General features: G+C 31.7%; 1 protein-coding gene across 1 annotated transcript in view; it reads left to right on the top strand.

Annotated features, from left to right (window-relative positions):
* LOC108918015 (CUGBP Elav-like family member 4) overlaps positions 1 to 10,007 on the top strand; it is a 204,565-nt gene extending 194,558 nt beyond the window's left edge. The window contains exons 8-9 of the mRNA XM_018724853.2: positions 2,708 to 2,866; positions 9,839 to 10,007. Coding sequence (XP_018580369.1) covers positions 2,708 to 2,866; positions 9,839 to 9,966 — 287 coding nt within the window. The 3' untranslated portion in view covers positions 9,967 to 10,007. The remainder of the gene's footprint in view (positions 1 to 2,707; positions 2,867 to 9,838) is intronic.
* Positions 10,008 to 14,346: the final 4,339 nt, after the last annotated feature.

Raw genomic sequence — 14,346 nt, 5'->3', positions numbered from 1 at the left:
TTGGAAAATCGTATTTATTTTCGAATGTATTATATTATCCCCTTAAATCTGGCCTACCCTGTATATATTATGATTCACCTCTCACCTTAGAAATCTTAGAAACCGTTCACAATTTTACAATAATATTCTGTTGCTGTGTTTCTTTAACTTTTACAAACGACAAAAGAAAATAAATAAATTCTATGAAATCTCCATTTTCCTTTTTTTAATCTTGTAACTATAAATATCAGAAATTTTAAATTTTCAGCTATTACAAAAAGCAGTCCTAAATCTACTGGTAAAAATTTTTCTAAGCCTAGATTTTGTCTACAGTAAACTGTTTTCTTACGAATATCAATTTTCACATTTAAAAATTATGAAACACAATTTTGCACTATTAACGTTGGTTAGCACAAAAATTAAGTTTCTATTATTTATAGTACAGTTATTCAAAAAAGAAAAAATATATAATTTAATGGTCCGTTATAGTTTCAAGAAACCATTTGTGACAATTTGACCATTTTTCAAATACATGTAAAAGAAGCGTACCCAATTCCAAATATTTTAAAATGTAATTATATGTATTAAACTTAAGATTTAATAATTTAAAATTAATCTCGAAATCCTCTCAAGTTTTGTATTCATTTTTACTGCCTAAATCTTTATTAAATATTGAATAAAAAAAAATCTATATATTTTTAACGTGATATGTAGGAAATAGATAATTTTATCAACAGGCTGTCTAATAGCATGAACAAGGAATTAAATTTTAGTTATTTTTTTTCATTAAATGATTAAAATGGACTGTATATGATATTGTATATAATGATTTTATTATACACGTTATGTGCTTATTTGATTCTGGAGGAGGTCGTACCAACTGAACTGAAGCATGTTTGGTTGCATTCGTCGTAAAGTATGGGTGTGATTTGTTTATATTTGTCGGCAGCTTACCCCGCGGTTTATGGTCAATTCCCACAGGCAATCCCACAGCCTATGTCAGCAGTAGCTCCGGCTCAGAGGGAAGGTAAGACTTAAGTGCTCACGTACACGTTAATTAACTCTAAAGTTAGGATCCCCGCATTTCAGAAAATAAACTCACTTTAGATTTGCAACATTTCAGCCATCATAACTTATGAACCAGCTCATGGAGAGGTGGTAAAGCATTTAAGAAAAGGAAATGCCACTGATCAAATCCAAATGATTTTGCCGTTAATTTTAGTGTTTCTTTTTCTTAAATGTAAACTAAATGTTTATACTTACTATGTCCTTCCATTTATGATGTTGCATATCGATGATTGTTTATTTTTTTATATGTGTTCAATGTTAAATATTGCATTGGATGTTCTGGCATTGGCTACAATAATTACTGGCCTTATTGTTTTAGATGTTGTATGGTTGATAGGTATGTTTGATAAGGTTAATGGTGGATACTACTTGTTGTTCCAAGAAAGACATGTTATTTCACAATATTATATCATTCGATTTATGAATGATTCCAGTAACTACAGCTATTAAAATTATTTCAAAACTAAATTTATTTTTAAAATTAAATTAAAATTATTTTTTTTTAATTTCAAAAAGAAGGTAACAAAATTATAAGTAGAGTGGAACATTATAACCCTCTGGAAATCAATTAATAAAAAGTCTTGGAACAGAGAGTTAGGTACAAATTTAAAAATTTTTTAGAAGTATCTATTTTGTTTCAATTTCAATACACATATTTTATAGTTACAAAAACTATATATTTTTTCATGTGTTTAATTGCTTTTAACCTTTATATCGTACGACACTGTGTATAAGGTGTCCCAAAATTGGTATTTTAAGAGACGAGAAAAATATTCGAAATGTATCTTTGTTAGGAATGTCACAGGTAAATGGAATTTGGAGTATCATACAAAAACGTTTTGCATGCGGACTTTCCTCTGTTCAAACTAGAAGTGGGAAATGTTAGTTTTAGAGTCTATTTTAAAAGATACCACTGCTTTGAGTTAAAACAAAATAACATCGGTGTGCCACAATGTCCATTCTACTAACATTTAGAAATCATTATTTCTCGACATAACGATAAAACATTGTTTTATTTCATCATAAAAGTTTCCTAAGATATCTGGTGAAAACAAATTTCAGTTATTTATGTTTAAGTTACATCAACTTTTTCTCGTACTTAATAATAAAAATATTCTAAGCTAATTTCGGGAAATCCCTTATTTTCAATTATCTGTCAGCAGTCCCTTTGTACAACCACAAAGAAAACCTTTTAGTTTATTTTCTGTTTACATGTTTATATGTATGTCATCATAAAACATTAATTGTCTGCACATACCTATCTAATTATATTCTCAAAATATGAGCTTACAAGATTTGCTTAAATGCTTTAATTGCAAATATATTTATTATTTTCTCTAGCTCTTTGCTTAGATATTTCTCTAAATGCGAAGAATCCGAAAAATTATTTTTACTAATTTCATTTGCGTCTCTGTTTGTTAATGATCCATATTTTCAATATTTTATATTGTAGTAATTTTAAAAATATTTACAGTTCTATTTAACATGTATTTTCTAATATGTCAAAAAAAACTGACGCTTTTACGTCTTGAATTATTCAGTAAAATTTTGTTTAAAAAATAGCATCTCTTTCTTATGATTAATATTAATTTTATGTTGTTTAACTAAAATAAGCAAGTACCTTTGATTTTATAACCTAATGCATTTTATCTGTCCTCAGGCTGTTCAATATCTGGCCCGGAAGGTTGTAACCTATTCATCTACCACTTACCTCAAGAATTTGGCGACGCTGAACTGATGCAAATGTTTCTTCCTTTTGGAAATGTCATCAGCTCTAAAGTTTTTATTGACCGTGCCACAAATCAGAGCAAATGTTTTGGTAAGTAAACACACACAAATATAGAAATTACAACCACTATGATACAGTGAATTATAACAATTTAGTTATCTGAATTACTTAATAATTTATCGTGTTAAATACATCAGCTTGTAAAATTAAAATTCTTTGTAGTTTTAATCTACGTGAAAAGAAATAAAATATCTATGCAACAGGCGTGTAAAGGTATTAAGAACATTCAAATTAATTCGAAATATGTTCCTAAAAGTATTAAATAAAGTCAAGTAATGCTTTTTGATACTAAAAATCTGGGTATATGAAAGAAATCTTCATTTATTTATTTTATTTATTTATTTATTTAATTACAATATCCAACGGGCAATGCCCTGTTACAGGATAAGGTTACAAGCTAAAAAAAAAAGTAATAAAAATAGGTGAAAGAGATAAAAACTATTCTTAACCAAAATAAATATCACAAAACATAATATCTAAAACAAACAGGGAACAGACATTTAATATTAAAAAGCTATAATACAATACAAACAAATACAAAAATATATTTATACAAACATAAAGTTCAAATGAAAACTTTTTTAATTTGAGAAATACTGGAGCAGAGTATATCAATGCGAGATTCAATATTAGAATAACCAACAATCATTTGGTGAATCGGAGACGCTTTATATAAATTAGTACGATGATTCTTGATCGCGAAGAGGTGTAAATGTCGGGTATACGTTCTAGGAATATGAAAATTTATCATTTGTAATATATCTTCACATATAATGTTATTATTCAAAATCTTGTATAAGAAAATAACAGAATTTAACTTGCGTCTTTGAGACAAGCTACTCATATTGAAACGCTTGAAAAATGCTTCCTGAGGAAACCCTTGAGGAGGATACTGGCCATCAATAAAAAATGTAGCTGATTTAAAGAATCGGCGTTGAATTTTCTCAATAGATATTATGTGTGTAGCGTAGATAGGTGTCCAGACTACAGAGGCATACTCAAGTTTAGATCTAACAAATGTATTAAATAACAAACAAAAAGTATCAATTTTCATGAAATTGCACATGTTCCGAACAATAAAACCCAAACTTTTGTAGGCATTCATTACCACAATTTCAATATGCTTGACAAAAGATAATTTAGGGTCAAAATATACGCCCAAATCTTTAATAAGGTCAGGTCGTTGAAGGGCAAACCCATTCAGACTATACTCATACTGAATTTGATCGCATCGTCGACTAAAAGTCATGACATTACATTTGGTAGAATTCAGAGGCAGCCTATTAGCAATGCACCAAGAGTTAATAAAATCTAGATTACGTTGAAGATTGATGGCATCAAATACATTATCAATTTGAGAAAATATTTTTATATCATCGGCGTATAACAAATAACGCACATTCAGTTGAGAAGTGATATCATTAATAAATAATGTAAACAACAAGGGACCAAGAATAGAACCTTGCGGAACACCTGAAGTCTGGGCAAATTCAGTAGATTTAACACCAGAAATTTGAACAAACTGAGTTCTGCCAGTGAAATATGACTTCATTAGTTCAAGAAAGTCTGACGATAGTCCAAAAGCGCTTAATTTATCCATTAAAAGTCCATGGTCGAGACGGTCAAACGCCTTCGAAAAATCTGTATAGACTACGTCTACTTGGCTTCCCCGATCTATAGCCTCGCTGATAAACTGAGTAATGCATACTAAATTAGTGACTGTCGACCGTCCTTCCATAAACCCATGCTGTTCAGGAAGTATAATATTTTTTAATTGAAAGGAGAGGACACGATGTATAGCAGTTTCAAAAACCTTACTGAAGTTACACAGTATTGCAATAGGTCGATAATTAGCGATATCATTTTTACTTCCTTTTTTATATACGGGGCATATTCTTGAAATTTTCCATTGATCAGGGAATGTATGTGATGTCAGAATTAAGTTAAATATGGTGAAAAGAGGCTCTGAGAAGACGTTAGCACAGTCTCTAATCAAGAAAGCGGGTATTAAGTCCGGACCCATAGTCATTTTAGGCTTTAATTGTTTGATAGAAAATAATACATCATTGAGAGAAATAGAGTTATATGCAATAGTAAGTGCATTGTTATACGAACGCTTGTCTTTATTGAAACTACTAGATGCGATAAACGAAGTTGAAAAATAGTCTGCAAAACCATCAGCGATTTGTTTGTTGTCACTACACGATATATTATTGTAAACCATTGTAGATGGGATAGTTGAGTTACCTCTCTTTGAGTTGACGAAGGTCCAGAACTTTTTTGGATTTGATTTCAATTCTAATTCCGTAGCAGAGATATAATTTGAGTAAGCTGTTTGACTTTTGTATTTCACGGCGGAACGCAACCGCTTATATGTATTATAATCTTCCCCATTTAAGGAGGACCGATATGTGTGCCACGCATTATTCTTCAGCTTAATAGATCTAGATAGATAAGTTTGTGTTGAATAATTATCTACAATCAAAAACAACACAGGCCCACAAAATAAAAAAAAAGTTCAATACCAGAGAATGAGTAGGTACATAGATCTTGTGTATCTTTTGATGCTGAATCCGAATCCGCAGAGCATTTTTAGTAAAACTCTAAAATATCACCTAAAATAGGGTGAAATAATAAGGATAAGGTAAAGCTATATAATGAAAAGCAACAACTTGTAAGTACCTAACATAAAATAATATTTTGAGCGTTAGAAAGAAATATATGCAAATTAAATCCACACCCACCCTACGAGGGGGTTAATTTCACGTCTAAGATCAAATAACGAATGTTACTGCAGAACAATGTGAAAAATCATAACCCTGTATCTTATACTACCAAATATACAAATGTAGATTGATAGATAACGTACCAAAATAATATAATATAACTTATTCCTCAAAGGGTCCATTTTCATACAAGGGTCACACATTTTTCTATTCAATATTTTTGCCTGATTTTGTTACTGCGAGTTTTTGGGGTCGCTCGGTCGCTGATTACGAATAAAAAAGATGGCGGTTCCAATATGGCGCACGTAAAAATCACAAAAAAAACATTCAAAATTTAAAGATTATGGCTGAAACTTATTACTTTGGTTTTGAAAGTCACCACCAATCACGAATATAAGGTTTTAATTTGGAAATTCTTAAATCCAAAGAGATACATTATGAATGTTTCAAAATTGAGTCATTTGAGTAAAAATAGGCAAATGTCAAATATTGAGGAACAAGGAATAAATAAAAATTCGGTTTGCAGTATTGCTGTCTCTTTCAAATACTTTTACCAATTCCAGTAGGGAAATTTAAAATACATAAAATGAGTAAGATTTTAAAGCTGAACATAATATAAATTTGATCATAAAAGTACCAAACTATTTCAACTAAATTCTAACTGGCACTTGCAGGGATGACAAACCGCACCCCTTTAGTTAGAAAGAGACAACACACTGCAAATATAGGCTGTGTTCGAATGGTCAGACTAGTTGGGTAAAATTTCTTTTGTCAAACAATTCGCTAAACGGCCTTTAGTAACTGTATTAAAACCAGACCAATATTCCCAATCAGCTGATTGGGCTGACCAACAAAATATTTGTCCGCTGAACGACTTTGACCAGTCCGACCATTCGCTGAACACAGCCATAGTAACAAATAAATTCAGTAAAGTATTTTTGAGGGAAACGCCCAAACGCATCGTTTTTTATTTTCAGTTACCAATCTTTGAGCAAAAAATGCGCTAAGTACGAACTTTCTATAAAATGGCGAATGCGCCAGTGCATATAATATCTGATCAAGATAAATAGATATAACCATTAACTATGTATATACATAATCACAAACTGTTTAGAGTTAAAAGACATACCATACCATATAGAGGAAATAGTGAGTAATTTCCCAGATTTGAGTAGGTCTTGTAAAAATATTGCCACAAGAGTATATTTTTTTCCATTTAAGTGTCAAAGATCAATTTCTTTGTATAACTTTTTTGCGTAAAAGCTATGTACTTAATTAGAATTTCTACTAATGTGCAGATAGCTACTTCAGCAATCTTGACCTCCAAAAAAATTATATTCCTACTTCTTTTGTTATTATCATTTTTAATTTTAATAGTTATTTGGGTTAAAAAACATAAACGTTTACAAACCACGTGAACGCTGAGCTTAGGCAACCAACATAGAAGGGCTGGTACTGGTAACGAAAATTCCCTAAATCTTGGCGTCACCAATACTAAAGATTCGTTTACAATGAACAAAGCGTTATGTCTAGCCTTAAGATAATGCGATTGCTGATTGGTTCAATAGAAGTACCTGAAAAATTACATCAATCGCACCAATTACTGGTCTCGTGGCTTGTAATCATTTATGAAAGCTCTATATTTCTCCTCTGTATGTCAGTATACATACATATTTGTTATCGATACAACCAACCGTTTTCAAGATGATCACAGCATCGAAGATACCATCCTATTTACGTTACATGGTAATAGTAATAAATACTTAAAAATCGATTATTTATGCTAAAGAAATACATATTAAATATTATTTGGCATTGTGCATTTATTTTGCTACATGAATAATGAATTAATGAATTCAGTTTGTTATCCGAGGACGGTTGCTTACCGTTTCTTGAACACCCTATATCAAGAAAGAGAGTATTATTTTTCTGTACTAGGTATCACTGAATTGATGTTGCAAACATTAATGCCAGGTAAAATAGTGAAAATTTCTATCAGCGTATGTCCAAAAATGTATATTAAACTAGAAGTGTCTACAAAACTTTTATACAAAGGGTATCAAACACTATAAACACTTTTATGCAGAGCTCTTCAACATTAAACCAACCCTAGTAAACATAATAATACTAATAATAAACTACTAAATCTAGAATTTTAAATAAAAATAAAAAATGTTTTCGATATGTCGAAATTTAAATGTCTCGATATAATAATATTGCCATGTATCTGAAGGTTGCTTTTGTATTCAATAGTAATATATAGTCACATTATAACACATAAAATTATCAGTGGGATATCTCCACTTGGCGGATCCAAAAAATTATATTACTTGGAACATATAAAAATATTCAGGGTGTTTCTAAAATAGGGTTCCAAACTTCTGCTGCGTTTATAACTCATTAAATTAAGCCAAAAAGTTTCTATTAACATGTGCCCTAAAACGCACCCTTAGGAAGTTATATGTCCTTAAAAGGGCTCAAACAAAACTGTTTTTTTTTTTTTCAAATAAATTGCAGTTATGAAGGATCTGATCATTTAATAAATAATTTAGGACATAAAGACTATTTAAATTTAGAGTTACACTTACTAATTAAAGAGCTAATTACTACTGCAGACAATAGCTAAATGTGAAATAGAAAATAATGGGATTAAAATTTTCAAACTCAATTTACTCGAAAACCATTGGAAATATCGATTTGGACAGAGATAATATTTTTTACGTAAAATTGTTAAGATTTTATAAATCTGTAGAGAGAATTGTAAAAAAATTGAAATAAAAAAAATTACGGGCCGAAAACCCCCTTCACCAACCTAAATGGGACGCATATGATTTGCATGTCGAAAAACGGAGTAGCCCATGTTATTTAACGTAAAAAGTTATGTAAGACCCATACATTTTTTTCTATTTATTTGCGACCGTTTTGTCAGTAACAGAAAAAAAACAGTTTTGTTTGAGCCCTTTTAAGGGCATATAACTTCCTAAGGGTGCGATTTAGGGCACATGTTAATAGGAACTCTTTGTCTTATTTTAATGAGTTATAAACGCAGCAGAAGTTTGGAACCCTATTTTAGAAACACCCTGTATTTGGAGCTCTGTGAAATGTTTTAATGTTTTCAAGTACCTACAGAGCCTTTATAAATCTTTACAAGCTATTTAACCGATGAACTCAGGCAACCAACATTTCAGTGCTGGTATTGGCAATGAAAATTCTCTAAATCATGGCGTCACCAATGTTAATGATTCATTTACGGTGGACAACGACAAACTGTTATGCCTACGCTCGAGATAATGTGATCACTGGTTGGTTGAATAGAATCTTGTGAAAAATTATGCCAATTACAATCAGTGAAACAGAATGTTGCATTATAATGTAATTTTGATCTTATTCTTCTAATTTTACTGAAATTTAATTAACTGTTCCAAACAAAATTACTGGTCACGTGGCTTGTAATCATTTATGTACATATTTGATTAAAAATAAGTGTCGTTAAATTTAATACCCTTAATGTACAGACTCACCCAGAACTGATTATTAGCCAACATTACAGGGAAACGAAAGAAACAAATAGGAAACCGTAAGGCAGATCTTTTTATTATATTATTGGCACTGTCATAGCTTGTATAGATGTTTTCTAAAGTGACAGTGTCCCATTATAAGTTCCATCGCTTTCCTTAGCCGAATTTTATTCAAGTTTAGCAACTTATTCTCCATAACTTTCTTTGCTTGGCTTTGCCCTGGTCTGAAAACCCAGTATTTCCTACGTCCTGATTCAGTCCATTTGTCCAGAGCCCCCCTGATCAGACTGGAAGATGTGCCACACAAAGCTCTGAACCATTGAATGGATCTCTTTGTAGCAAGTTCATCCGCTGTCTTATTTCTGTCAATGCCTTTGTGTCCTGGCACCCAACACAATCTAACTCTTTTAGTGGTAGTCAGTTCAGTCGGCATTTATAAACATTCCCACACAAATGACTTTCACATGGTATAAAAAATATTTATGAAATTGAGAAAAATAATTTCGATGCCACCACAGCTCTTGGTAGTTTAAACTTATTAAGATGAGCATTAAGTGAAGTACCTATAAACATTTGTGCTTGCGGTTTCCTATGTACTCCTAACAATTTCCTGTAGGTAATGGTGACCAACCATCAGTTCTGGGTCACCCTGTATGGTAAAACAGCAAGGGCTAATAAAAAAAGGGATGATTTGAAATGAAATGAATGAATGAAAAACTAATGGTACTGCAAGTATCTAATGCTGTTGTGCATTTCAGGGTTTGTGTCTTTTGATAACCCGGCAAGTGCTCAAGCTGCCATCCAGGCAATGAACGGCTTCCAGATCGGGATGAAGAGACTCAAGGTTCAGCTGAAGAGGCCCAAGGATGCCAACAGGCCCTACTAACCCTGGCCCTCAGAACTGTGGGTGCCCCAGATCAGGGTACTCATCCGCCACTAGTATACTAGATACACTTTATATAACACTTAGTTTGTACTTAATAAAAACATGCCTGGTTACACTCCGAGCACACGCAGTCCGGTAGCGCCACCAAACCGCCTCTCCCGAGAAATTCCAAATGGGCTGTGATTAAATAACAAATCAGTGTTTGATTGTACAGGCCGTTTTGTCTTCTCGTTCGTGAAATGTATAATTATACTATTTTGAGACTACTCTAATTATTTGTTGTAAGTATATGTGTGTTAACTGTAATCGAATAAGGTAAAACTCTAGGGGTGGTGGCGCCGCCGTCTGTTCAGTTGCCAAATTAGTCCGGGCATGTCTCCTGTGATGCTATGCTAGTCACAGCGGCTCGGAGTCATATTCATAGGAAACATATGCTGGTCAGGGCTCCAGCAGTTTTTAATTTATAAGAGAGCCATTGACATACTATTTATATATATTTAATTAACAATACCTATACAAAATAGTATATAATATTTCTACTAAAACTTAAGTAACATAATCCTTACAAAGTACCAACTATATATTAATCTGTAAATTTGTAGGGGTAGTGATTTAGACTAGGCAACCAGAGTGGTCGAGATACCATGGGGTATAACCATTATCGATTTTAGAACAATGCGTTCACGATTTATGAATTTTATCAAATGTATAAGTTTATTATATCAAAATGCAAGTTGTGCGTTTTCGCCAAATAGTTGTTGAGAAGTTAGTTTACGCTTTGCGGGACAAGCAAATCCCACGCCGGGAGAGAGAAGTGGAGGTGACACTGCTCGGCTGGGCCACTCTAGTCAAATTATCCAGCCACTGGCTGCAGATTAGTTAATATGATTAGAATTAATTTAGTCCTAAGACATATATTTAGTGAACATATATAATATTTATTGAATCTAATGTATTTAGATATACATTTATATACTTTTCGTTTGTTTATTGGCTGAGAAACTATCGTGCAATATTAACAGATTGACTGATACATCTTAAGATGAACCGTACTTATTTCTATTTATCGTTTTTAGAAAAACTCTACAAGCAAATAGTTTGCTATATATTTTTACTTAGATTTTCTCACGTTCGTTTTATATCTGCGTCACGGAACGGGGCAGGTGCATTAGAGGATCCAATCTTGAGTTCTTGCTACAATTTTTAATACAATTATCCAATTCAAAAGTGTTCAATACAAGTTTACATTGACCGAAAAGAAATTGTCTTTTTACATTTTTTACATTTTCCAGAATGAACTTAAAAGTAGAACTAGGTTCTACTCAAGTAGGAAAAACTCAAGTTTTTCCTTCAGTTTAGGCACTACAGTATTCGCTCATAAAAATGTAACGTATTTGTAATAGCAAATTTAAAAGTATTTATTAGTGGTATCCCTTAAACAGTTTTTCTTTTTCTGAGTAGTTGCTGCACTGCAAATTAAAAAGTCAGTAATATAAAACCCTGCGCCATAAGGTTCAGTTAGGGGTTGTTTTAACAAACTTACTTTTGCCCATATTTGTGCATTACTAAAAACACTAGGTATATGTTAATTATTCACCAAGTCCTTCTAGAACTTTGGCACCTCCTAAATAGTACGCATTTATCCTGTGGACGTCCTATGGCTGATTGCTCTAAATATTTTGAACATCCATAATTTATCTGTTTGAACTCCAGATGAATTTCAATCGACATTTTAATGAGATATAGATGTCACAACTTTTCATATGATATGTAGCATACATCTGTGTTAATATAAAATGGACATATCATTCATTCACTATCATTCACAAGTCAAAATAAAAGATTCTTGATTATTAAAAAAAAAGCTTAATATAAAATGAGTGGAGTATGTATATACATAAACACAAGGATATCTTAGGCATTCCTTTAGGGTAGATATATCCTTTTGGTTAACAAAAAAGGGTGTTTTATGGACTTTAATTTATGGCTATCCGTTTTATTAACGAAATGGCATCACCATGGATATGCATACTAAGGATGTCCATCATCATAATTTCAGAAAAGGGCATCTTATGGATTTACTTAGGTCAGAAATCCATTTGGATGTCCTTGATTGCTATATCCCTTTAAGCAAGAAAAACCATAGATGTATGTTGTTAAAATAACATCCATAAATATAGCAGATGTCCATGCATATATCAAAGCAGAAATATTCATATTTTGAACCAAAAAAGGATAAAAAAAATCTCTATAGAACTTCATGTACTATATGGGTTGTGTCGGTATTGAATTTATAGATTTAGTTGAGTTGTTTTTGTACAAATAAGTTTTCTTGTTAACATTTCCGTGTTAAATGCATTATACATAGAAATACTTACAAAATTGAAGAAACAATTTTATTATTCAGAATCAAATATTAGGAGGAACATCAAGGTACCTATACAAAATTGGACCTTTAAACTTATCTTAATCACAAATAAAAAACTTCTTATATGGACAACATTAATTTTTAAAATTATATATAAATATTTCAGATCTTCTCATTGTAATCACAGTAAAGTATGCAAAAATCAGTTTCTTAATAACCCCAAACTGATATGTGCGGTGGAAGGGTTCATTGTTTAATATTTTAAAACTTGCTAGTTTGCAATGAGGCAAAATACCCAGAAAAAGAAAAACTACAAAAACACTTGTTGAAGGAAAAGTAGTTTCCAGCCACCACACTTTAGAATAGTGTAAAATGTAGTTTGGCGTAATTAGTTGTGAAAAAGTTTTACAAGTCGTGTTTTTAAGTCTGTGGCGCAAATAGAAAATGAACGTTATATTAACATTATGCGTCATATGCTGTTTTTCTTTAGTAGTAGTGCATTCCACGCTTGCTAATGACATTCCTTCGGCGCTGGAAGTAAAAGATTATATATTTTTTAAGTACTAACCAGAGCGGGAGGGAGGGTGGCAGCTCCCAACCTTTCTAATCTAATAAAAACACAACTGTGGTCTCCCCAATCAGATAAGAACGGAATATGTCTAAACGCAGCGAAGTGATTCAAGGATACAGGGTATGTTTTTGCAATTATTTGTGTAACTGTTTCTTCATCGTGAGGAGGCGGTCATCGTGTTATTCTGAGTCCGCATCCGCAGCGAGTCGCATTCTCGCTATAAAACCATCTCATCCCATGCTGTATATATATTGGGGTCCATTCAATGCACCGTTTTATACAAATATAATGGTCCTTTCTCTGTCACAGACAAGAAGTGTACCTGTCGTCAAAGAAACAAATTCATCCATTTTTATATTTTAGAGACTAAAAAAAATAAACAAGCGCTTATATATCATCATTGTTCATTGTTCTTTCTGTTTATCGGTCTAGTTCCAGTTATGCATCGACCCATCTCATCATCATTATCATTATTTTAGCTACGAGTAGGGTAGGTTTAGATCTAGTCATTATTTAAAACGTGTATGGCATTTATTACAAAGAAAGAGCACAACCGAACCAAGCAAAACGGAGGTACTCATACTCACAAATATTGGAAACTTGCATAGTCTGACAATTTACCAGTAGCTTTGTGCTTTATTTACATTAGGTAATTAATTAAACTACCAAGTTCATATCGATATCTCTTGAACGATTATTTATAAAAGTATTCAGAAGTTTTATTCCATGATTTTATAACGAAACTGGTTTAAGTTAATAAATACCTCAACAGTTTTCATAATAACAACCCTTTAAGTTGTACGATTTTAAATTTTGAATTGAACGGTACGATTCAAATGTTAAGAACATCTCAGACGATGGTTTTACATATCAAGTGTAAGTAAAATATGAGTACAATGCTGTAATCAGTATTATACAAATACTTACATTTAAAATATAAAAAAGGGGAACGTTCTTTTATTATTTTTCAAATGGTTCAGCTTTATGCAAAAATTATTATTAAGGAACAAGGGCATTTTTGTTTTTCATCCCCATTTGTTTGCATTCTTCTCACCATCAATAAGAATAATAAACTTCAAATATTACTAGTTTCTTATACAGTGAAAAAAAAATATATGTGCGATCGAGAGAAAATTATTCATAAAAAGTAACGTAAAAAGTGCCTATCAATATGATTATTATTTTTAGTTTCTGAAATACAAGATGTTCAAGTTTTGCTTTATTTTCGCATTTTTTCCCGAAACCGTTTTAATAATTTAAATCAAAGGACCACACACCAAATCAATGGAAAATGGATCTCTGTCAAACTGGATTGGTAGAAAAAATGTCTTTGTTAAAGAAGTGTTCTATAAGAGTTGTTGGGTTTAGGATGAAACAAGAATTTGATAAACAAAATCAACTCGCTTACTGTAAGTCTCAAAAGTAAATTACATTACATTTC

The sequence above is a fragment of the Anoplophora glabripennis genome, unplaced genomic scaffold (genome assembly GCF_000390285.2).
Source record: "Anoplophora glabripennis isolate ALB-LARVAE unplaced genomic scaffold, Agla_2.0 scaffold62, whole genome shotgun sequence".
NCBI classification, from domain to species: Eukaryota; Metazoa; Arthropoda; class Insecta; order Coleoptera; family Cerambycidae; genus Anoplophora; species Anoplophora glabripennis.
This window is presented reverse-complemented; position numbering and strand designations above follow the sequence as displayed.